This window comes from Lissotriton helveticus, chromosome 4_1 (assembly GCF_964261635.1).
Source record: "Lissotriton helveticus chromosome 4_1, aLisHel1.1, whole genome shotgun sequence".
NCBI lineage: Eukaryota > Metazoa > Chordata > Amphibia > Caudata > Salamandridae > Lissotriton > Lissotriton helveticus.
Genome location: NC_136063.1, coordinates 801,978,497 through 802,004,780, shown reverse-complemented (window position 1 = coordinate 802,004,780; position 26,284 = coordinate 801,978,497). Strand labels below are relative to the sequence as shown.

Here is a 26,284-nt window from a genome sequence, read left to right as displayed (position 1 = left end):
AGGCAGTTTAACTGAGGGTGCTCAGAGCATCCGCGGCCCATGCAGGTAAGAGCAGTTGGGCTGGGTTGGGGGCGGGGGATTCGACAGATGACCGCGAGGGAAAATTAAATGAATAATTAATTTTCCCTCATTGTCATCTGTCAAAATACCCTATACCCGGCCCGCCGCTCTTACCTGCATGGGCCGCGGCTGGCTCAGAGAGAGGCTTTTATTTCTGCACTGCTTGTGTGGGTGCTGCGACCACGTATGCTGATTCATCTCTAGTCTCTAGTGTGTCCTGGCCAGTCATCAGAATGAGTGACATTCCTGCCAGCTGTGACTGTCTGCTTGGATGGGCGGTGATGTTTTTTTAAATACACTCTTCTGCTCCGATTGGACTGCAAACAGTGACACGAGCAGGAATCAAGGAAAAAAACAATAGTCCCCCAAATGAACACATAACCATAAAAGCGTAATGTTAACAGTATTTGAGCGCTGCTCTGCTGGAGGAAACTAAACACAAAAAAGAGCGAAAGAGAGGAAGGATTAACCACTAGCAAACAAGCATTTTTGAGAAAAAATCGAAGGGATGAATAAAAAGGCAATGGGTGGGCTGTAAACCCATACAGTGAATACAGCATGTCTCGAAGAGACAGCGCATGTGCTGCCTAGGCACAATGTGAAAATGATTAATTCTCTCTCACTTTCCTTTCCTTGAATGGCATTTTAGTTTGTGGTTGTGCAAATGTTTATCAATCTTTATATGTTTACACTGATGAGAGCTGTTTCCTTTTCAATGGTGTTTTATCAGGCATTATAGTTTTACACCTAAAACAAGACAGCCTAGAAAATACTTTGGGAGATTGAAGTCATTTTCACCTTTGAGCAGTTTTTTGTTAGAACAGCTGAAGTTCAGGAATGTGATGGGGAAAAGAGATTATGGTATACAACCTTTACAACGCAACTTTTACAACGCACTACCATTACAACAAAACTTTTACAACCCAACATCCATTACAACGCATGCATTTACAACGCAGTCATTACAACGCATGACACTACAACGCACACCACTACAACGCATACCATTACAACGCAGTCATTACAATGCATACCATTACAACGCATAGCATTACAACACATTATACCCTTACACTATCCAACATTTACCTTACTGTTGCACCCCCTGGAGTTAGAATAGTAATTTTTACCCCTACACTATCCAACACTTACCCTACTGTTGCACCCCCTGGAGTTAGAATAGTAATTTTTACACCTACACTATCCAACACTTACCCTACTGTTGCACCCCCTGGAGTTAGAATAGTAATTTTTACCCCTACACTATCCAACACTTACCTTACATGCAATGCAATGTAATGCGTTGTAATGGTATGCGTTGTAAATGTAGTATGCGTTGTAGTGGAATGTGTTGTAAAGGTAGTTTCAAAGAATTCGTTGTAATGGCATGCGTTGTAATGGTGTGCGTTGTAATGGATGTTGCGGTGTAAAAAATGCGTTGTAAAGGTAGGCGTTGTAAAAGTATGCGTTGTAACGTCATACATCCGAGATTATAGGTAAGAGGATGGGTTATAAGGGCACATCACACACAGTTCTTATAGGCAAGGCTGGCCGTAACATGCTCACATTTAAATATGTTGTATTCTCACTAAGAGTCATCATTGCCAGATTTTAAATCTTTATTAGCTCACTTTTAGTTACGAGAGTCTATCATGCTCACCAGTTCAAAACAGACAATCACATCTACAGATGAAAACATAATTCTTTTAAAGAAATAATTTAAAATAAATTTTCAAGTCATAAAGTGAAGGGATTAAATAAAATTGGTCATGCTCACTCGTGAAACTAGTCAATTTCTTAATCAGTTTATTGCAAATTCAGCAAAAAGCCATTAATAAAAAAAAGTGAGAAATGAAATAAACTAAGGCTTCCTATTTACTTAATTATTATAATGATTGCCATATCATCACACAGCAAAGAAACTAAATAGTGTCTAAATGTCTGTGCTGTGGCCCGAAACAAATCCACAAACATGCGTCTTACAAAGTCCATGAAAAGTACAACAAACACTGATTAACTTGCATGTGAGCTACAACAATAGCAATGTTCTGCTTCTATTCTTATTACCCCACATCCATGCAAAACTGCAATGATTCTTGTATTTCTTATTTAAAATATGCGCCCCTAACTATAAATGTGAAGTCACTATCTAAATATTTTTAAGACCTGATAGAGCACCTTTTGTGAGGCTTGCATTTCCACTCCTTTCTTCCTAACAGTAGTATTGCATCTCAAATGTCTTCATGTTGTCTTCATGCATCTTAAAATTTGCGAAGATTGTGGGACCATATTTCCACGTCCATCCAAGACACACCCATCTGAGAGAAGCATGTGAGTTTAAGAATTACTTGGAGGGTTGTACCTGATTCATTGGCATCTGGTGTGGGCTTGCTCAGAGCACTTAGGGGCAATTTAACATACCTTAATGCAGCACAACGCAGCAAGCCACCTTTCTGCATTGTGCTGCGTAAAGGGAAAGGGCAGGAGTGCATCATATTTAATATCATAAGACGGATTCCTGTCCTTTCCTTGCACTGGTGCACTTCAGGCAGCCTAGTTCCAAAGCAGACACCTGCGTTACAAGGAGAATTGTTTTCATGCAGGAAAGCATGCGTTCCTGCACAAAAACAAGCTCTTGAGACATTTTTCTCTTTGTGTGTGTGCTGCAGATTACAGCACACATAGAAAGAGGAAATATCTAGGAGAAAAAAGATTTTTCTTCTCGTTATGCCATCCTCTGAGAGGGGTAGGGATTTCACGCAATCCCAACTTTACAAACTCTTGTTAATTTAGGATTGTGTGAAATCCATGGTTAGAAGCATGGGAACGCCCACGTTCCTTCCACCTATAGAACACCTCCTAGAATTAAATGTAATGCAATGCAGGGCAAGCCTCTGCATCGCGTTGCATTTATTTTACAAAGCCATGTAAGGTGGGGCAAATCACCTCTTGCGTGGCTTTGTAAATATCTACTAGCATTTTCAGCCATGGACGCTCCACAAAAGTGGTGCAGGCATGACGCAAAATGTTAGTAAATCTGGCCTTTAATGTACTTTCTGCAGATTCTTCAAATGAGTTGTGATTGAGATAGTGACTACCATTCTGCTCTGCTTCCTACTTATTTATGAATTGATGACTTGTCCCCAGTTCACCATCCATTTTAGGACATCCTCATTCCTCACTACTCATCCCTATTTCTCATCGATGATCCCTACGTCTTATCCATCATCCCTACTTCTCACCCATCATTTCTACTTCTCTTCAATCATCCTACTTCTCATCCCTCGTCCCTGCTTCTCATCCCTACTGCTCATCCATCAGTCCTACTTCTCATCCTTCATCCCTACTTCTCATCCATCTCATGGATGAGAAGTAGGGATGAGAATTAGGGATGAATGAAGAGAGAAGTAGGGATTATGGATGATAAACAGGGATGAGAAGTATGGATAAGGGGTGAGGAATGAGGATGTCCTAAAATGGATGCTGTACCCCGGTAATAACGGACACTTAACACATGCTATTGAATCTTGATTCCTCGACCTATTGTCAAATATGTCCCATTTGTGAAAACAGGTGCTAGGGTTTTGGGTTGGAGTTTTTTTTATAGTACACCAGTTTAAATCCAGTGCTGGAGTATAAATCTAATTCTGCCTCTTTTGACTTCTGGAGGAAATTTGTAATTTTGCACACGACTATACATTATATGATAATAGATAATAGGAACATATAGTAGAGTAGATAATTTTCTTACCGTGCTTGTAAATTTGGAGGTCTCCTCAATGCAATTTGTGGTATAGAATATCAAACACGAGGTTTCCAGGCATGGTTTGCATTCCACCCATGTACCCTGTAGGGTTGATTGGCACTGCCCTTCTTCTTCACTTAGACGACTTTTGATTTCTTCCATAAGATGCAAAGCTTCCTAGGAACATATGATTTAACTTTATTGTACTGAAAGCATGCACACAGATTCCTTTTTAGAAAGACTAAGCCAAGATCCTTTGCTTCTTGTTCAATATATCAACATTCTCATGTTCTGCATAGAAATATTTTCCACCTTGTAATGCCAAAAATAATTAACTGCCCTTCAGAAGTACCAGATAAGCCGTAACAGCAAATGATTGATATAACTTTTAGAAAAGGGTTAATGTTTTTGTCCACCTGTGGTAAAACCATTGCTATACATAAGTATATTTGCATGGGGTAACTACCAAATGAGAAGTTTGTAAGCTCAGCATCAGCAGCATACTGCCAATGGGCTAAAATATATGCCCATAACAATAAGGGATAGGCCTGCAACAAAGTAATATCAGAACATACCTTTAGAAATTACATTGAATGAAATTAAATTATGCCTATTTATCTTATACTCCAGTGGTACCTGAAGTTAAACTGTGGCTATAATTGTGTGCCTACCACATAGTTATAGTCATAGAATATATATTACCCACTGATAGTCGCCACTGGGTAGTTATAGTTAGGACCACATTTTCATAGGAAATCGATTGTTTGGTTAGCCAGCAACTTTTTTTTTTTTTTAAACTTTATTTGTCATTTTCAGAAGCATCATACACAAACCATTAGCAATGGAAACAATACACCCCATCTTGCAGTACAAAAACACCCTGAATGACAGCTTTCGGCGTAGGAACAAGTGCAAAGTCCAAAGGGATTGGGGATATCCACAACAGTTTATCACAGCCAGTAAATAGCCCCGGATGCAATAACAAGCCCAACCGGCCCCCACAGATAGTGTTCAGCAGCAGCGCAGAAGTTGTACCAACAGCACAGGCTAACCCACTCCCTCCGGGTACAGTTGGTTGTCTAGCTGCGCCTGTTGGTCAGCTGCGAGTTTAGCAATGTATGCGCGGTACGGCCCCCATATGTCTAAGGGTCTAGACGATGTAGGGATGGTGGAGGAGTACTCTACGCAGTTGACATTGCAGGAGGCCAAGCTCTTCAACCAATATTTCACCGTCGGGCTTCTTGCGGAGCACCAAAGTAAGGCCACCTCGCGCTTAGCTAGCAAGAAGCCCAGCGTCGCAAGCCTGCGAACTGCTGGTGGGAAGTTCGTCACGAAGCCTAACAAAGCAATTTCAGGGGTCGGAGTTAGGGGGACGCCTAGTATTTTACCAAATGTGCTGTGTACCTGTAGCCAGTAGTCTTGCAGTCGGGGGCAGGTCCATGATAGGTGAGCAAAATCAGCCTCTGTAGTTTTACATTTCGGGCACATAGGGGATCGGGAGGGGTCTATTCTGTGGGCCAGAGCAGGGGTGTGGTACATACGCCTCAGGAATTTGAAATGAATGAGCTTGTGCCGGGTGTTCAACGATACTGTTTTTGTTACAGCACAGCACCGAGCCCATTCCTCATCCGTGATCTGTTTCCCCAAATCTCTTTCCCAAGCCAGGCGGACCTTCTCGTCTGCTGCAGGAGCAGCCGCTAAGCTAAGTCTGTATATCTTAGTAACCATGTGTGTCCCCGATGGATGTTGAATAACTGCGGTCAGGGGTTGCGCCTCCTCTGGAGCCAGTGGGAAGGTGGGAAATGTGGCTCGCAGTAAGGAACGCAGTCGGGACAGTACAAAGGAGTCTGGTTAGCCAGCAACTTTGATGCAGTTTGATGAATCTTCACAAAACATTCCTGGGAAATGGCTCATCCGCTTCAGCTCCTTCCTGGAAAGTTTTGGGGTAATGCTTCAATAAGGGGTCTGAGAAAAAGGGGTGTCCCAAAACGTGTTTTTCCAATGTAATTCTCCATAGAAAAATTGATTAGCAATATAGATGATATGGTTGAGCGGAACTACACCAAATTTGTCAGGAAGCTAAATATTTACTCAGAAAGTGTGGTTTTTGTGATTTTGTGTAAATTCATTGAGTAGCTTTTGGTAAATTAAGGTTAAAAATGTATAGCTATCTGAATGTGGCTAGGCAGTTTGATTGTTAGACGGCAACTAATTTTGCTAATAACTTTGGTGTAGTTTGACGAATCTTCACAAAACTTTCCCAAAAAAATAATGAATCCTTCTCAGCTCCTTCATGAAAAGTTTTTGGGGGATCTGTCAATCAGCAGCCGAGAAAAATGGGGGTCTCAAGATGCAATTTCCCCATACAATTTTCGATAGGAACATTTAACAATACAGCAAAAACGGCTGTACTGAATTACACCAAATTTGGCAGAAAGCTAAATCTTGATATAGAAAGCATGCTTTTTGTGACTTGGTGCAAATTCTTTCAGTAGTTTTGAGAAATTGAGGTTCAAAAACTTTGTATATCTGGATGATTGGGTTGGGGTACTCTCCCAAGAGCCCCGCAACCATGCACATTCATATTATAGAGCGATCTGATTGGCTGAGAGGGCTTTTTCTGATTTGCCACTTCGTTGCCGCAGAAGCGAAAGGCATGGTAGCTCATGTTGTGATTGGCTGGCTGCAACATGAAGAGAAATGTTGCAGCTGCCATTTCAGAACATGGGGAATTAAAAAAAAACAAGGTGTAGGGGTACTTCGATCCCTGGAACTTGCGGTGGGCCCAAAAGGACTCCCCCTGGGGCCACATAAAAAAAAATCACAATACGTTGAGTTTCCCATGGTAACCAGCATGGTCCCAAGGAGTACCACTGGAGCGCAGAGACCTCAATACCTTCCACAAGAGTCTCACAAGATGTTTTTAAAAGGGGTCGACGTCTGAGTGTTTGTGGTAGGTTGCTGCAAACAGGTGAAGGTCATGTGCGGCAGGGGGTTAGGTGACTTTGAGGTATTGGACACAGGGCCTGGCATCAGAAACAATACATTGCACTTTCGCCATGCACTGCTTCTGACTTCACATATTACAACACTCATAACATGTTCTGTGAAATCATGGATAACATTACTAATGATAACTGAACTGATACCATTGTTAATACCACTGTACATGGCGGGGGCGTGAGGTATAGTTTCTTGAAATAAAAATGACTGTTAAGTTTCAGTGTTTTTAGTTTAAATTGTTACATTTAAAATTACAGTTTTACCTAACTATAACAACTCTTTAACCTTTGTTTTTTTTTCAGTGAATTTCTGAGTTTTTGTATGCAAAGTAAGATATTATGTCCATACCTAACTATAACTTCACTTTAACCTTTTATTTTTTCAGTGAATATGTTTGTGTATATATAGATATATTAATATAGATATATTTGTTTTTATTATTTCTGCGAGAAAACCATAGGTTTATAGTAAGGTTTGATAAAAAGATCTGTTTTTGCTATAAAAAAAAGCGCAACTAGTAGAATTTCCCAGAAAAAAACGTATGTTAAAGTTATGTTATGTTTAGTTGAGTATGTCACTGACAACACTAACGTTTCAAACAAAAAAAACACACTGAAATTCACAATTTTAAAGCTCATATGTACAAACACATTTTGCATTTCTTAATGGTCCGAATCGCTATTTTGGCCCGTTAGGAAATGCTAAATAACCTTTTGGTATGTACGTAAGGCATATGCGACATCACAAAATGCAATTTCTACCTTGTAGAAATTGCACTTTGGGAATCACAAAATAGGAAATCACAAATAGGTATTTACTATTTGCGATTCAGTACCTGCATGTATAACGGATTTCCTAATTGCGACTGGTCGCAAAAAAGGCATTTAGGAAATGCATTTACCATTGAATAGGATCTGATAGTAACCAGGTGCAAACATTAAAAAGACACCAAAAATGCATCAGTATCATTTACAATGGCAGCTTTGGACATCCTGGCAAGGAGGATGAGGATTTTGGTGGAGAGGCAGAGAAGAAGGAGGAAAAATATTACCTGCTATATTTGCGTACATGTTTTCATACAGTTTAGTATTGACCAGACATTGATGTTCTAGAGTGTTATTTTCACTGGGGTATGCATAGTATAGGTTTCTAACCCCCTCTATTACCTGGAGTGACTCTTCATCTTCACTTCCCTGTAAGAGTCAAGTGGTGAATGGGACTGACTTCCTGAGGGCCTGAGGAAAAGGCCTGCTAATCTCCAGAAAAATCTTTTGTGCCCACAATACATCAAAAAGGTAGCCAATAGGGCAAGGCTACCATTGTGCCAGGCATAGGCACAAGATTATTAAGCGTGCTCATTATATGTAAAGAGGCTGAACATTATGGATGGGCCACTATTATGACAGGCATAACTACAACTAGTCGAGAGTATCTCAAATATGTCATGGATGGACACCATTAGTTTGGGGCCACCCTTACACCAGGAATGGTCACACATATATGAGATGGGCCCGCAATAAATAAAGAAGAATATCCTTTTGCTGGGTACCCAAGTAGAGACTAAGGTAGGGTATGCAGCTAATGTCAGGACCACAAATATTCCTGTGATAGTCATTCTTATGACCACAATTCCCACATCATGTTAATGATGGTAAGAGACACCACAAACATGTCAAGTGTGCCAATAATTAGTGAAGGAGGACACCATTACGCCAAGGTCACCATTACAGTGACTACTGGGTGGTGCATTTAGCCAGGGCCCTCATTATTATGTCAGAGAATGTCCCCTCCAAAACCTACATAGACATTTATTTACCTGTACCCCCTCGCAGACACACACAAGCATGCAGCCATATAACCACAAGCACATGCATCTACACTTACAAATTGACATACATAAACACATAATCACATGCACGCTTACAGGCATGTATCTCCTTTACCCTTTACCACTAACTGTTCTACTAACAGCAGAGAGAGGCACTGGACTCTATATGTGTTCCTAGCTCCGATCAAGCACTTTGTTTAGATGTGATCGAAATCAGTTTGGCAGCAGTAGCAAGCAGAATATGTTTGATTCAGACACTATTTGCCTGTCCATGATACACAAGTCTGTACCTCTTTAGTCTGAACCTGCACAATCATAAACCTGTATAAGGGTGGATGATGACCTTAATCTCCTTGACCCTGTCCCCACTCTTTCTTGGATCATAATTGGGTAAGGAGTCAAAGATGGACATGCTCCATACAGGCTAATTTACCTAGTATGCTGCACTTCCTAAAATATGAGCAGCATTGTGTTCACACGGGAGAGACGCTACGTTTAAAGCCAATAGACCAGTGGTTTCCAAACTGTGCGCAGTGGCTCCCTGGGTAGCCGTGAAACCTAGCCTGGGGAGCCGCGCACTAAGCAGTTTAATGCATTTAATGTTGAAGGGTCTTTTGGCTTCAGTTAAACTAAGTAGACTTAAAAGCATGATGTTGGTGATTGTAAGTTATGTTACGTAGATTTATACAACGCAGCATTTACCGGAGTGTGTCTTGGTGCTAATAGAAGGCAAAGTAACAGAATATGCTGAGAGATTAAAGGTTAAAAAGCCAGGTCTTGAGGAGCTTTCTAAAAGCTAGCAAAGAGGGTGCAGATCTAATGTGGAGAGGAAGGGCGTTCCAGAATTCAGATGCTCCTACTTGGAAGAAACTACCTTCCAATCTAGCTTTCCTGAACCTGGAAGGAGTAACGGAGTATGAACACAAAGATCTGAGTTTCCTCTTAGGAATATACTATGAAATTGAGTTTCTCAAAAATTCTGGACCAATGCCATGTAGGGCCTTATACGCGAGACAGAGTGTTTTACATTTATTGCGGTTTCTGGCTGTCAACCAGTGTAGTTATTTTATGGCAGAGGTAGGAGTCTGATATTTAGGCAAGTTTAGGAGGAGTCTCGCAGCTGAATTCTGCAACACCTGTAATTTGTTTAAATATTGTTTCTGCAGGTTGGAGTATAGGGCATTGCAATAATCAATTCTAGATAAAATGAGTGCTGAGATGACGGTTTTCCTTGCACTAACTGGAATATAGGGCAGAATCTCTGATGATTCTAGCATATTATAGAAAGTGACATGCCTAAAGCTGTAAAAGTAGTGCTTAATTGATGGCATGTTGAGGGAGATGACCTCAATATTTCATTGGATCCCCACGTTCCAACACTCCCAAAGTAAGCAGAAAATGCCTGATTTATTTTGTTACACTCGTTAATAGTTTTTTTTTTCCAATTGCATTTTACACCATTGCAAGTTATCAGGAAAGTACAGTTGTTCCGTCTATTAAACATACTTACCCCTTGTGTGGGTAGGCCTACCGCCCGCGAAAGGAAACAGCCCAAACCGCAACGTGAACACACCACATTTTTCAGAGTGAAAACTGACCCTTTTTTCTAAAGTGCCTAGCTGTAGGTTTTGAACCCTAGCTCCGCCGGCACCTAGGGAAACCTAGCAAAGCTATACATTTTTGAAAACTAGACACGCAGGGGAATCCAGGATGGGGTGATTTGACTGGCTCACACCAAGTTCTGTTACCCAGAATCCCTTGCAAACCTAAACAATTTATTAAGAAAACATTTTCCTCACAGTTCTGTGGTGGAAAGTTCTGGAATCTGTGTGGATCCACAAATTTCATACCACCCACCATTCCCCCAGGTCTCCCGATAAAAATGATACCTCACTCGCGTCGGTAGGTCAAGTACCTGTGACAGGCAAGGGCCCAAAACCTATTGAAACAACATCATAATGATCTATCACAAAACAACCTGGTTTTGCAAGGTGGGGGGGTCCCATGAGTTTTCGGCCCCGGGCTTGGCAGCCATCTAGGGAAACCTACCAAACCCACACATTTCTGAACACTAGACACCCGGGGGAGTCCAGCGAGGTATGGCTTGTGTGGGTCCCTTAAGGTTTTCCTACCCAGAATCCCCTGCAAACCTCAAAGTTGGCTGAAAAAAATCACTTTTTTTGTCAAATTTTTGTGTGAGAAAGTCCTGTAATCTACGTGGATCCACAAATTTCCTCCCACCAAGCGTTTCCCCAGGTCTCCCGATAAAAATGATACCTCACTTGCGTGGGTGGGTCAAGTACCCGCGACAGGCAAGGGCCCAAAACGTATTGAGTGGCTAGCTGTAGATTTTGAACCCCAGCTCTGCCGGCACCTAGGGAAACCTAGCAAACCTATACATTTTTGAAAACTAGATACCCTGGGGAATCCAGGATAGAGTGACTTGACTGGCTCTCACCAGGTTCTGTTACCCAGAATCCATTGCCAACCTAAAAATGTGTCCAAAAAACACATTTTCCTCACATTTCTGTGGTGGAAAGTTCTGGAATTTGCGTGGCTCCACCCCCGCGTTCCCCAAAGTCTTCCGAGAAAAATGGTACCTCACTTGTGTGGGTAGGCCTAGTGCCCGCGACAGGAAATGGCCCAAAACGCAACGTGGACACAGCACATTTTCACAGTGGAAACTGACCTTTTTTTTCCAAAGTGCCTAGCTGTAGATTTTGAACCCTAGCTCTGCAAAATGTTTGGTTTGCAAGGGATTCTGGGTAACAGAACCTGGTGAGAGCCAGTCAAGTCACCCCATCCGAGATTCCCCTTGGTGTCTAGTTTTCAGAAATGTATAGGTTTGCTAGGTGTCCCTAGGTGCCGGCAAAGCTGGGAACCAAATTCCACAGGTAGGCACATTCAGAAAAAAAGTCAGTGTCTAGTGGGCTTTCTGCCGCCCTGGGAAGGAGGGAAACCAGGGGCTATTGCCCTGATATGTCCCTGAGGGGGGCAAACATTCTGTGGCTATTCTTTTGGGGGATCAGGGTCATTGGGATGCCCAGTCTGGTCAGCCCCCACCCCTGCGTTTAAAAAATCCAGCATAATCGCTGGTACATAGTGGGTTTTCTGCCCCCCCGGGGGGGAGGATCAGGGGCGACTGCCCCCATCTGCTTCCTGGGAGGGGCAGAAAGACAGTGGCATCTTTTTTGGGGTGGGTGGGGGCATGGGCATGTCCATTCTTGGCAGCCTTCACCCCAAACTTTGTAAAAAAAAAATCCCTGGTGGCTAGTGGGCTTTCTGCCCCCGGGTGGTGCAGATAAGGTGCCATTGCCCCATCTGCCTCCTAGGGGGTGCAGAAAGACTATGATTTTTTGGGGGATGGGGGCATTGACATGCCCATTCTGGGCAGCCCCCACCCCTACCTATATAAAAAAAATCCCTTCCTACCTATATAAAAAAAAATCCCCGGCGCTTAGTGGGCTTTCTGCCCCTCCCCGGGGGGGGGCAGATCAAGGGCTATTGCCATCTGCCTCCTGGGGGGGCAGAACGTCTTTTTTTTCTTTGGGGAGTAGGGTGGGGGCATTTGCATGCCCATTCTGGGCAGCCCCCACCCCGGCCCTATAACAAAAAATCCCTGGCATCTAGGGTCCCTTCTGAACCCCCGGGGGCAGAAAGACTGGAATTTTATGGGCGGTTGGGTGGGGGCACCCATCTTGCGCAACACCCACCCCTAAATTTATCGGGGGGAAAAACCCTGGTGTCTAGTGGGCTTTCTGCCAGGAGGGGCAGAAAGACTGTACCTTTGCGTCAGGGGGATGGGGTAATTGACATGCCCATATTGGGCAGCTCCTACCCCAAATTATAATTTAAAAAAATTCCTGGTATCTAGTGGGCTTTTTGCCCCACCTGGGGGGCAGAAAGACTGTACCTTTGCGGCGGGGGGTAGTGGCATTGGCATGCCCGTTTTGGGCAGCCCCCACCCCTAATAAATATCCCATTAAAAATCCCTGGTGTCTAGTGGGCTTTCTACCTACCCGGGAGGGCAGAAAGACTAATCATGCCAAAATATATATGGGGGAGCAAAGACTCTTGCCCAAGGGGCCGCTCCCCCCTCCCTGGTGCTGGTGGATTCCTGATTGGGGATCGCCCTCCTGGGTCAATCCCCAAGCAGGGATCCACTAGGGAGGGGTGCCATTGAAAAGGGATGATCCTCCCTTTTCAAACGATACCTCTCCAGAGTTTCTACGTGCCCAGGGGGCTGAGATAGCCCCCTGAGCACGTAGAAACTGAAACTGAAATGAGCCTCTTGGCTCATTTTAGTTTTGGTTTCACTGAAATGACATCAGCGCTACACCAGAGGGAGTTACTGTGCTGTGTGCCATTACGAGCAGGACTCGTCATGAGCACACGCCCACTGTGTGCCATGACGAGTCCAGCTCATCATCAGCACCGAAGGGGTTAATGCCATCACAGATACAACTCCCTTAGGTGTACCAAGCATGCGTTATGTCCAACATTGACCCGATACCATACACTTCACGGGTAGCCTAGTTCACATTAGCAATCAATCAGAATAAATTATGGTGAGGGGGGCGAGTGGCACCCTTCCCGAGCTGTTTTCGGCCTGGTAATCCCATCCCCTGGGCCACAATCCATTAATTAAGGGGAGAGAGACCATGCAGTCCCCCTCCCTGAACCTTAACAAGGTCAAGGGGACCCCATTCCCCAAGGGCCATGCTCCTTTTAAAGAGGAGGGGGCTCCCCTTCCATGGGCCTATTTTGGCTACATGCCTTCATGTTTTCAAGATGGGTTCCCTGGTGCCCACCCAGGGTCCCCACCATGTACAACATTGGGTACCGCAAGGAGAGTCTCAGGGCCCCACTGCCCCAGCCAGCTCCCTGCATGCTGCGGGAGCCAGCAATGCTCAAACCTGTAGGGAGCAGCTACTTATGCAGAGCCTGCGTGTGTAGTTTAAACTGCCATTTCTACTTGGTAAGTTAACCTACCTGACAGGCCCACACCTTCCCCTTTATTACATATATGTCATTCCAAAGGTAGGCCTTAGGCAGCCCTATGGGCAGTGTCAGTGCATGTGCTTTTGAGCCTTACATGTACTGGTAGTGAAGAACTGCTAAATTCGTTTTTCACTACTGCAAGGTCCATCTCTCCATAGGTTAACATTGGGATTTCCTTTAAACATATTTTAATTGGAAAACAATAGAGATCTGTGGTTTGGTGTCTCTGAACTCACAATTTAAAATCACAGCTTATGGTGAAGTTGGATTTTAAATTGTCAGTCTGAAAATTTGAATTTTATTACTTTAATATTCTGTGCCTCTGCCTGTCTCTGGATGCACGTTTGGGTTGAGTGACATCTGGGATTTGTGCATTCCCTCTAGACAGTCACACAGAGGGAGCTGGTGTGTGGCATTTGCTTCCTGATGGCCCACCACCAGGCTGATGGGCCTTGCCTGAGGTAGATTGGGAGGGTGGAGCTGACACTTGCACCTGAATAGGGCTGTGCCTGTCCCCACACAAAGATATGCATAATCCCCTGTAGTGAGTCTGGAGCCAGAGCAGGAAAGGCATGGACCTTGTGATCTTCAAACGCCTCTTTGAAGGCCCCACACTTCAAAGGCACATTTGGGTATAAGTACTGGACCCCTGGTATCACAAAATGAGAACTTTGCTGAAACAAGGATATTCTGCCTGGAAGTAGAGCTGCTGTGCTGTAGGAGGGACTGTCACTTTGCCACCTGCATTGCTGTGTTGGCCTGCTGCCTGCTGAATGCTGTGCTGTAGGAGGGCCTGCCATTTTGCTACTTGCTCTGCTGTGTTGGCCTGCTGCCTGCTGCTTCTTGCCTGGGAGTGAAGAGGGACTGGACCTGCTCTTTACATTCTTGAACCCAAGTTTGTCTAAGGGCTTGTTGACTTGCCTCCTGTTCTCTGAAGTTGCAAGGTCGCTAAAGACTTCATGCAACTCTGCTGGTTCGGATGGTTTCTGCCATCTATGATTCCTACCCTTGCCTGAGATGCCAACTCCAGTCCTGGGCCTCAGGAGTTGGTTCTGCAGCTGTTTGCTACAAAAAGCGATGCAAGGACCCCTTTTCGCCGATCGGAACCAATGCAGTGCCCGCCGACGCAGTGACTAGAAGGTTCGACAACGACGCAGCGCTGATCCGAAGATGCCGCTGTGGGCCTCGAATTCGATGCAGTGCTGATCCTAAGACACTGCCTATGAGGCTTGACTCCGACTTATCAACCCTACTCCGTGAACAAGAAACGACGCATCGATTCTTCAACGTCGATGCTTTTTCCATGCAAAGGTACTTTCTCAGTGGGCCCTGCGTGGGTTCTGTAGCCAGCCTAGCCTCCATCATGGTCAGCCTGGAACTTTGGATTTACCCCAGTCTAGCACAACATCAAATAACCTTTTAGCACTATTGACTTCTAAGCACTGTTTTTAGATATCATCTTTAAAAATTCATATTTCAAATTCTACTTATTGGAATTTTGTCGTTTTTGTCTTGTTTTACTCAGATAAATACGCTATATTGTTCTAAACTGGAGTGGAGTCTTTTAGTGGTGGTTTCACTGTGTTACTGTAATTTAAGTGTTGCACAAATACTTTACACATTGCCTCTTAAGTTAAGCTTGACTGCTGTGTGCCAAGCTACCAGAGGGTGAGCACAGGTTAATTTAGGTTGTGTATCTGACTAACCTTGACGAGGACTGTGGTCCCTACTTGGATAGGGCACAAACCTCTGCCAACTAGAGACCCAATTTCCTACAGAGGTGACAGGGAGTCCTTGGGCTAAAGCTTCACTCAGCCCTCATCAATAGTTGCCATGAAGCTTCCTAGCCCCGCCCCCCACTGGTAGCCTTTTAATTCATGATTTCAGCACGGACGAGCGTACGCGCTCCTTCCGGGTCTCAGCGAGGATGTGAAAGAGTGGTTCTTTTCCTCCCCCAACTCCACTACAGATGCCTGGCAAGTGCCACCAGGATGATAAAGGAGCTACAGACTGCTCCAGTGGATCAGGAGTCCTCTGTGTCCTGCAGTTGAATACGCTCAGCTAAGAGCAGCCTTGCCAGCCCTTCACCTGTAGTCTGCCTGGACTGCTGAGAGTCCACACTGCCGTGTCTCAACAGGAATATCACATAAGCAGACAAATAAAGGTGTGAGTAAATCACATAGCACAAGGAAAAAAGAGAGCAAGGGAGACCAAAGGATACTTCAAAGTTGTTATTCGCATATAGAAGCACATTCGCATAAGTAAATTGCAGTAACCATAACAACCAAGAGTGTACTGGCAAAATGTGAGTGAATAAACGGTGTAGTGACACAAGTGATTATAAAACAACGTGAGGCGGCGCAGAGTGAAAAGGTAATCTGTGACGGACAATATACGATATTTACAATTATATACAAAGTTTCATTGTTTGCAAATTGATCAATATCATGCCGAAAATGGCGTTGCAGGGTCGACGGCGTTTCAACCTCTATGACTTGAGGTCATCATCAGGACGATGGTTACATGAATGTAGTCTGTGCTCTTTCAAGTAAGTGGGTGGGTTCCACGTCTGGAATCCAATGACCACGTTTTGGGAGGACATAGATCCAAGAACTAATCAATGAGAAAGGTACAACATCTGAAGAAAACAGCAAAGGTGTAGAGAATCAAACTCTAAATTGAGTGATAGCGGCGAAGGGTCCGCACCTGGGGCTTGATTTCAAATTCCAGCGGGGCTTAAGAGTGCCAGGCCAAATCAGGCTTTTAATCAAGGAGACGACAAAGAATATCAATTAATCCTTGCGTGCCTACAAGGAAAAGAAAGGACCGGTGTGGACCGTGTACCAGGTCTGACGAGTGAAGCGTCTCCAAAGAGTTAGTCGTGGTGCCACGACTAAATCGGATTACACATGCCGGGAGTTAAAAATTGAAATATAGGGACCTACAGCCCTGAGTAAGTGATGCTGAATGTGAATGTCAGGCCATTGTGCCACAAAGCTTTGGATCATTGTAAATATTGGAACTGTATTGGATTAGCAGCATTTACGTAGTAGAAATTGAAAATAAAGGCTACATGATATTAGTCGCTATAGCCCTGATGAAGTCTTTTGGATTATTTCCATAGACGAAACACGTGTGTTGGCTGTATTGTTGGCTGTATTGCTGTATTGATTTCAGTATCCAGGATTGGAGAATGTGCTAACAAGTCCCCGTCGTGGACTACAAAAATACGACAAATAAAGAAACCACGGACTTATATTGAATCTTCTATTTTTGAAATTATTATTGGAAATTTCTATATGTTTTTTTGCACAGTCTTTCATTATCCTAATCTTGCCAAAAGGGTTCATCTGGGTATAAAGCAATTCTTATTATTAAAGCGAACCCCTAACAACGTGTTACGTTTTAAATTCTGAATTTGTGCTTAAAGAATAAGGACTCAAACTATATTTCTTACCAGTATTGATGGCATGTCACTCCTATATTACCTCTTGTAGTGCTGTCTGATGTAACATTTCCTATGCAGTGATTTACACTCAGATTCAGATTCAGAAAATCCTTTATTCGATTTTAGAAATTGATAAAATCATAAAAGCAGGGAAATAAAAAAAAGAACAATTCATTGAATATGTACACTTAAAAATAAACTATGAAAGAAGCTGACAGTTTATACTTTTTCTTTCCCTCAGAATGCTTTTTAAAAAACCAGTCATGATTCCAACGCAATACACATTACTCAATAATTATAGAAATAAAAAGGCCGGACGGCATTGCCGCTATGGGCCCTGCTTTAAGAAGGGTATAATCCATCTGGCCCGTTCATTTGCATAAAATTTACAAAAAAGAATCACGTGCACGGTCTTTTGAATTGATAAATTATCGCACGGACAAAGACAGAGCTGTCTGGACAAGTCATTAGTGGTTGGAAATGAAACCAGACGATGAAAACTATCAAACCTGAACCTGGTCAAAATGTATCTATCGTAACCCCCTAAACACCACACTGAATAGGGTTGAATGGAGGTACTGAGCAGAGTAGATTGATGCTGGATCACTTTTTTTTGTTAATCTCCAACCCCATTCTTAGTATCTCAAAATGGTTCAGACATACAGCTTTGAGCTCTTTTCTGGATATTGAATGCAAGGAATCAGGGTTAGCATAAAACTCAGGTCTACCCAAATCATTCAATAGTTTATTAATGTAATTCAACCAGGGAATTTTTTTAGCCTGTTCCAAACCCATAGAGTCTTTAATGATGTCTCGGTTTAACCCTAGGTTGGGTGCGGGCCAGGCTCTATGCCAAAGTAGCATAGGTTACATTTTGATCACATCAGTGATGGGACAAATCCCCAGTTCGCTATGACAGTTTAAAACAGATGCACTCTGAGGAACAGCTAATATAAATCTTAAAAAAGCATTTTCTACCACCTGTATTGGTGAAACATCGTAAAACCCCCGGACCCCAGCCCCATATGTGGCAAAACGTATGCACTTTGTCTGGTAGATTTTCAATAAGATCTCCGGAGGCCTCCTGCCCATCTTTTTCGAAAATATCATCACTCCCGCAGTCGACCTTTTAAATAAAATGACCCTACTCTTAACAGCAGAACCCCAAGAACCTGTGTCCTCCAACAAGATGCCAAGGTAAGAGAAAGTTTTTGTCGGTTCAATTTTGCAATTCCCAGCTGCAAGAGTACAATGTTTATTCCTTCCCTTTCCACAAGACATCACGAAAGTTTTCTTAACATCGAGCCTCAGTCCCCTATTTTCCATGAAGTCAATGAAGTAGTAAGGGCCCTCTGAAGGCCGTGCTGGGTTCTGGCCATTAAAACCGCATCGTCCATGTAGAGGAGGGAGACGATCTGCTTGTTGTTAACCTGCGGGGAATCACTCGCACTGGCCACCAGTTCCTCCACCAAAGCGTTGGTATATAATGAGAAGAGGAACGGGGCCAGTACGCAACCTTGTCTCACTCCCTTCTCCACGCGGGAAGGCTTGGTACACTCTCCCTTTAATCCATACCTCACCTTAGCTGCAGCCCCGCATATAGTTGTCTCACAAATAACACCAATGGCTGCTCGACCTTGAGACCCTCTAAAATCTGCTATAAACGGCTATGGTCAACGCAGTCAAAGGCAGCGGTAAGATCTACGAATACCGCAAATACATTTCCTGACTTGGCCTGGGTATACTTCCCATGTAAGATGGAAAAGTTTAAAACCTGCTCCACGGTACCCCTCCCCTCCCTAAACCCATATTGTTCGGGACTTAGGATATTATTATCTTCAGCCCAGTGTTGCAGTCTATTCAAGATAACCCTTCCTGCGATTTTCATAAAAGAATCTAGGAGGGATATGGGTCGATAACAAGCTGGGTTTTCCCGGTCCCCCTTTTTAAAAATGGGTATTATTATGGACTCCGACCAGGATTTAATAAAACCCTTTGCACAACTGGCTCTGAGGACTCGAGTTAACAATGGGGACCAAAACTCGGTCGTGCATTTATACAAATCTATCTGAGTCTCATCGGGGCCCGGGGCCTTTCCACCTTTACTCTCGTTTATGGCCACCAATACTTCATCATGAGTGAAATGGATGTTAATCGGCGAAAAATGAGTATACTCGCTCAGTAGTGCTGGTTCGTTGGCTTTTGTGATGGTATTGCTCCCTTTACCATAAACCGTGGAAAAAAAGTCAACCCTGGAATTTTCGCTAATTGCCACCTCAATCCTTGCTCCCTCATTGTTTGAAAAGAACGGGGCACTTACTGCCTGCCAAAAATAAGAGCAATCCCTGCGAAGAGATGCCTCATAGAGGTTGTTCCAGTCCTGGTCTTTTATTTATTTCTTGCGCTTATGCCTAGCAAGATTGTAGGCCTTCCTATACCCTCTGATTTCTTCATAATCCCTCACTGTTTTGTGTAATGCAGCCTTTAACAAGTAATATGCCTTGGTACACATGGTATCGAACCAACCATTTTTCTCATTTCTTGGTTCCGTACAGGGACGGGTCAGAATTTCTTGTATCGCAGCTGTAATTTGAGAAAAGGCGATCAGTATGTCAGTATAAGAGATCTCTTCTCGCAAACACTCAGTAATAGGGATTATGGCCTGTAACATTACCTTTGAATTCATTACCTCTGAATCATTCTTAGCCCAACGCAGTGAGTAACGGTCCAACAAACTACCTTGAGTCCAAGCCAATCTCTCAACTACAGAGGGAGTACTCCTATGAGTAAATGAGATATTAATGCTTAGCGGGAGATGATCGCTGAGCCCATTTGGGTGGATAATGAATTTGTTAACCCACGCTGTATATCGATTTGGGAGAATGATAAATATCTATTGAGGAGCTGAGGCCCCGACCGATGAACGTGGGGCCAAACTCTACAGGTGGGGAACACAATGTATTGGCAAAGCCCAGATCATGAGTAGCCTTAACTTCATTAAAGCTTTCACCCCTATTCGAGTGTACAAAATGGGCTGCATGGCCATTGTATTCATCCTCAAAATCCCCATACCCACAAGTAGGCTGGGTACAAACACTAGTGTTAAAGTCCCCTCCCCAAATTATGATAATATCCTTCCCTTTTGATGCAATGAAGTTACTTAAATCATCATTAAGATTTTTCAGCAAGTTAGTAAAGTTGCCCCTATCTGCATTGTTGTAGAAATGAATGACAGCCAAGTCAACTTGCTTAGGAAGATGGATAATGACAATTTGATAATAGGTGGATGACTTTAAAGTTTTTATCGTCAGAACCCCCAGCATGTTCGAGATGTACACGCAGATCCCTCCTTTATGTTCCCCGTGTGCTGAACGCAATGCAGGTATTTGGAACGTTTTAAAACCATCAATATGTAATTCATCCAGCAGCCATGTCTCCTTCAGGCACAAGACGTCAAAGTTCTCAATGAAATCTATCCAGACTGGATTGTTCGCCTTTGATTGAAGCACAAAGAAGTACCAGAAGGCCATTCTTACCTGCCCTTGAACATGATTTGATTGAAACCTAGTTGTCGAGTCCCTCTCCCCCCGTTTTTTGCGCCCCTCTAACACTGTTACAGCGGTCATGCTGCTTTCAGAGATTCCAGCTGTTACTACTTCAATGGGTACCTCCTCGCTCAGAAGGGCATACTGGTCTGTCTCCTGAATTCTTCTTACGGGGAGATCTCCCACTGTTTGTGAGCCTATACAGGTATTTTGGTTTGGGTGATTGTGAATTAAAGAAGGTGGGCAGCTGCCAAAAAAACCCCACACACTACCTTAGGCTCAATTTTGAGTCGTTCCTCCGGGTGTACCAGATGACATGCTCTCTGAACTGCCTTGGGCGCCCCGCTAATTACCAGCTTTTGAAGAACATTTATATCCATAAGTCAATCCACCTCCTCCAGCAAGTGTAAGCGCCCATACTTATTTGACACTTCTACATTATAACTCGAGTGGTTGTTAAACTAAGTACCAGTAGAAGGGGCAGGATCTCTGTCAAACATTTTAGGCCGATAAAAGAATCCCAGGGGTAACACATTGATTCCCTCAACCATGAATCTATTTGAACCAGTTAGAGTTAGAATTTCTTGTGCTAACGCAGGAGAGCCTAAAGATAGAACGACACACTCCCCTATAAAAGTCTTCCTACTGGGGCCCACCCACGGGACACGTCTCACCATTTTAAACGAAGCGAACATCTCTTGGGTCAATCCCGTTTTAGCCCTTAGATAATGTATAGATTTATTCCTCAACGTCACCCAATTTTCTTTGTCTCCCTCAGTGGACGGTGGCACATTTGCCAAGACCAGAGTATAAGGAACCGCTGCAGTTGGAAGATTCAAACTAATATGGTTTAATGTGGGAACTTGATTATGGGTCATTCGATTCCTGAACTAGGGCAAGTATCTGCAGAAAATGAATCATTACGTCTAACCCTACTGGGGTCATTTCCACCCCCCTTCTCCTTTACAGTCCTAGATGATTACACACTAGGAGTGTTTACCTTCTTGGACCTAGAACCCACAGAACAACTAGATCTCTCCCTATCACTAGTCTCATTGCTGTGGCTAGAGACACAGGGCTAGATGTAGGTAAATAGGATTTACCGATTCTAAAATACCAAATGTCACCGATTCGGTATTTTAGAATCGGTAAATGCTATGTAGCTAATAATTCGGTAAAAATTACCGAATCGTTAAGATTCGGTATTTACCGAATCGGTATTTACCGATTTGGTAATTGCCATTCATTCCTATGGGCCTGGAGGCCCATAGGAAAGAATGTCAATTACAAATAGGGAAAGAGTCAAGGGTGGCAGGGTGGCACTTTGACACCCTGTTGCACCTCTGAATAGTGCTTGTGTGCACATGTGGCACACATACATGCCCTAAGGGCATGTATGTCTGTCACATGGCACAGGTGTATATACACATATTTGAATTTACAGAGGTATTCGTTATTTACCACCAACTAATAGTTGGTGGTAAATAACGAATCCTTAAAGCACAGAAGCACTCTTCAAAGTGCTTCCTACATGTCATTTAACGATTCGGTAAATACCGAATTGGTAAATGATGATTCGATAAATACCGAATCGGTAAATACCGATTAGTTATTTACCGAATCCTCCCCTGCATCCCAAATGCCCAATACCGGTCGGTAACGGCTGAAATTCGGTAATTTCGGCCGTTACCGACCGGTATTGGGCCACCTACATCTGGCCCACAATCTACTGTTGTCTGGCTGCATTTTTTTATCTAGTCCCCCGCCCCTACCTAGCTCAGATTGTAAGATATTTGCATCCTTTATGTGCCCTGAGATAGCTGCCAGACCTAGCTCGATTATATCGAGTCTTTTCATTAGGGTGCCAATGGAATCTTTGATAAAGATAGTTAAATCGTATAAGGAGTTTGTGATTCCTGCCATGTTGTTGGTTGCTTGGCCTTTGCTTTTACTTTTATTATTAGACGATCTTACACGTTCTTTTACTGTGCTAATGGCTGGGCAATCCTTTCCCTGATTAGACTTGGAATTGGGTTTTGAATTTTTTGGGGTAATGGGAGCCTCATGAATCTGTGGGGATAAAGATATGGGGGCCACCAAATTCTTAGATACACAAGCTCTTTTATGTGGAGGTAACGGCGCAGCATCAAGATCAATTAATGAGATATCATCCCTCCCAAATTGAACACAGCCATTCTGATGTTCCACAATTGCCTCATGTGATTTAATTTTGATACCCCATCAAGCAATCTAAGGGTGGGAGACTGGGCTTTACTGGAGTCAAAAGAGCTATACGATTCTTTGTTCAACGCCTCCTCTGCGATGGAAATTTGCTTTTTTAAGGCGCCCACCGCCCCTGTCAAATATTTCATTAGCGATGTACTGGAATCCTTAGCATTGTTTGATTTTTGACTAAGTCATTGAGATGTGCAACTTTCTTTTCCCCAAGTCGCATCCACAGAACATCCCCTACCCTGATAACAAAGCAAACTTTATCCCTCTATAATTCCTGAACAAAAAATTTCTAAAAGGAAATAAAGGCCCCCACTTTCAGCACATATGAAAAAGACAATCGTGGGGAGTTAATAACTTGAGGTAAATTAACCCCTGTCTCATATGCCTCTAGAATCCCCCCAGTCAATCAGTCAGTATAGGAAAACCGCCAACAGTAATTTGCGTAAATCAAGGAGCCGGAAATATAGTGAGACACCAAAATTGCTTGTAATATTTACCACAGTCTTGGAAACTAGTGTTTTTCACCAGGGATCCAGGGAGCCAAGAGCCGTGGCCCAGCCTAGCCTATTCCGGCCGATGACGGCCAAGGACGGACCTGCTTTTGGCCCGGGCTTTGCCCGGGCGCGACCAGCGCGCGTCCTGTGCCGCGGGAGCCCTGATGCAAATGTATGCACCCGAGGGCGCTGAGTCGTTGTGCGGCTCCTGCCGCGTTGTCGCAAGGCCCCCTGGGTCTTGTTGTTCCTGTGGCGGCCCTGTCCCATGGACACTGCGGCTACTACGGGAAGCGGGAAGCGGGTGAAAAAAACAAGTTGAGTGACCAAGGGCAGTGATGTGGAAGGCAGTATACGGGCGTCCCACGCCGCGGGAGCCCTGATGCAAATGTATGCGCCCGAGGGCGCTGAGGCGTTGCGAGGCTCCTGCCACGTTGTCGAAAGGCCCCCTAGGTCTTGTGGTTCCTGTGGCGGCCCTGTCCCGTGGACACCGCGGCTACTGCAGGAAGTGGGGCGAAGAAACTAAGTTGCGTGACTAAGGGCAGTGATGTGGAAGGCAGTATACGGGCGTCCCGCGCCGTGGGAGCCCTGATGCAAATGTATGCGTCAGAGGGCGCTGAGGCATTGCACGGCTCCTGCAGCATTGTCGCAAGGCCCCCTGGGTCTTGTGGTTCCTGTGGCGGCCCTGTCCTGTGGACACTGCGGCTACTGCGGAAAGCGGGCGAAGAAACCAAGTTGCGTGACCAAGGGCAGTGATGTGGAAGGCAGTATATGGGCGTCCCGCACAGTGGGAGCCCTGATGCAAATGTATGCGCCCGAGGGCGCTGAGGCGTTGCGCGGCTCCCACCGCATTGTCGCAAGGCCCCCTGGGTCTTGTGGTTCCTGTGGCTGCCCTCTCCCGTGGACACCGCGGCTACTGCAGGAAGCGGGACGAAGAAATTAAGTTGCGTGACCAAGGGCAGTGATGTGGAAGGCAGTATATGGGCGGATTTACACTCATATGATTGTCTCTGTGCAATGTGTGTGATGTAAAGTGCTCTAAAACCTTACACTGGTATGAGGGGTGCTGTAAAACTACATGAATCTCAGAGACAGTGGATATAGAGACCTGAGGGGCACTGTTAACCCCTTCGACGCTCATGACGAGCTGGGCTCGTCATGGCGTAGCCTCCTCGCACGCTCATGACGAGCCCAGCTCGTCACGTAAAGTGCGATTACGAAAAACCCAGCGTACGGGCGGAATTCCGCCCGCACGCATGCGGTTAAAGGGTGTTATTGAGGGAATCCGTGGCAGAGGTGGTCATTGGTGGGGTGGGGGGGCGCCAACAAGCATTGTTGCACAGGGTGCTACCAGTTTTAAAGCCGGCCCTGCTGGGAAGCCACATAAACACCTTACAGGGAAGAACTCAGCCAACCTCCCACACAAACCAGCTGAGCTACCTCAATTGTCATAGCTGCCAAGTGGCTGTGTCGTCTTTTTAGACTTTTGGCCAATACTCTCCAGTAGTAGCACTAGTCCCAAAATGTAACAACATGTAGGTTAATGAGTTTTAACTAGAATAAGGTATGTTGGACTTGGCCCTTCTGGCAGGTTCACCCCTGAACTTTTCGCCTATTAATATTACGCAATTATAATGATTTCTGGTCTTTGCGCACTTTGAAACTGTGTCCCAGTGTAAAGTGTGTGCGCTCTCTGAGTGCGTGTGTGAGGTTGGCCTGCCCTCCGATAGGAATGCATGGGGAATGTGTGTGTCCATGGTAGTTCTTGATGTGTGGGGAGTGCAGGCTCGAGTTTGGTGTGTGCGAACTCGTGTGATTAAATGCTGCGCGATGATGTGGCATGTCTGTGCAGTAAATGTGAATTGACTGTCTGGCTTGTGAATGGCTGGAGCTGGCTGGTGTGCCTGGCACCAGGAGTCAGGATGGGTTTGCCCCGGTGGTGGATGAGGAGATCTGCATGTTGATGGGAGGGAGGAGTGCACCTGGGACCTGAAAAGGGCTGGGCCTTCCCTCCACAATGCTGGCTCCACCCCCTGTGGTGTGTCTGATGCCCCTGGCCTGTCCTTTGAATAGGGAGAGGGGCTGAGCAAAACAAAGTGCTCAGGAACCAGTTGCATCTGGTTCGCCCCTTGCCTGCACCTTTGGAAACAAAGGATTTCTGTGTATAAAAGAGGTGCTGTGACCCCATGAAAATGTTCTTGTTTCCTGACTTGACTCTACCAGGGGCATGCTGCTGCTGGGGCCCAGGGGAAGGCTTGCCTCCCTGGGCCCTGCCCAGCCCCTGGATGCCCTGGATGCTGGAGGATTTCTTTGGGACCCTCCTTTGATTACTTTTTGAGGTGGACAAGGCTTTGTTACAGCCTGCCTGCGGTCTAATTGCAGACTGAGCGCTTTTATTCTGCTGTAATTTGCCTTCCTTGGGAAAGGGAGAGCCTGGGGGCTGAGCAGCGCGGTGCTGCAGCCCTCGTCGAGGGAATCCCCCTCGCTGGGATTCCCCCCTCCTTGGGCTCATCGCGGGTGCCCACCCCGCTTATGGCGATATTTTGTAGCAGGTGCCCACCCTGCTTTATGCCCCTATATGCGATGGGAGCCTACCCCTCATTTGTGCATTTTTATTCCCGTATTTTTAATCTGCGCGGGTGCCCATCCCGCGACTTTGCTGAAATTACCGCTGCCGCGGCCCGCCTTGTTGTGGGCGGGGCTGCCGGACGGAAGCGGAAGCGACATTGCCGCGTGCTGACGCGGGGCTCCCATGCGAAGAGGAGAGCCCCGCGGCTGCGGCCGACCGAGAAGAGTCCCGGGCCCCTAGTGTAAGGTTTTACTTAGGTGTTGAGGGTCTAATGTAGTTAGACTGGTGGGATACTGTGTATGATGGATTTCATGGCACAGACTATTGCAAGTGCAGTGATTATCAGTGTTTACTGACTG

General features: G+C 44.9%; 1 protein-coding gene across 3 annotated transcripts in view; it reads right to left on the bottom strand.

Annotated features, from left to right (window-relative positions):
* CLUL1 (clusterin like 1) overlaps positions 1-26,284 on the bottom strand; it is a 220,371-nt gene that overhangs the window by 122,667 nt on the left and 71,420 nt on the right. For all 3 annotated transcript variants that reach the window (XM_078685688.1, XM_078685689.1, XM_078685686.1), the window contains one exon: positions 3,812-3,982. In XM_078685688.1, coding sequence (XP_078541814.1) covers positions 3,812-3,982 — 171 coding nt within the window. The remainder of the gene's footprint in view (positions 1-3,811; positions 3,983-26,284) is intronic.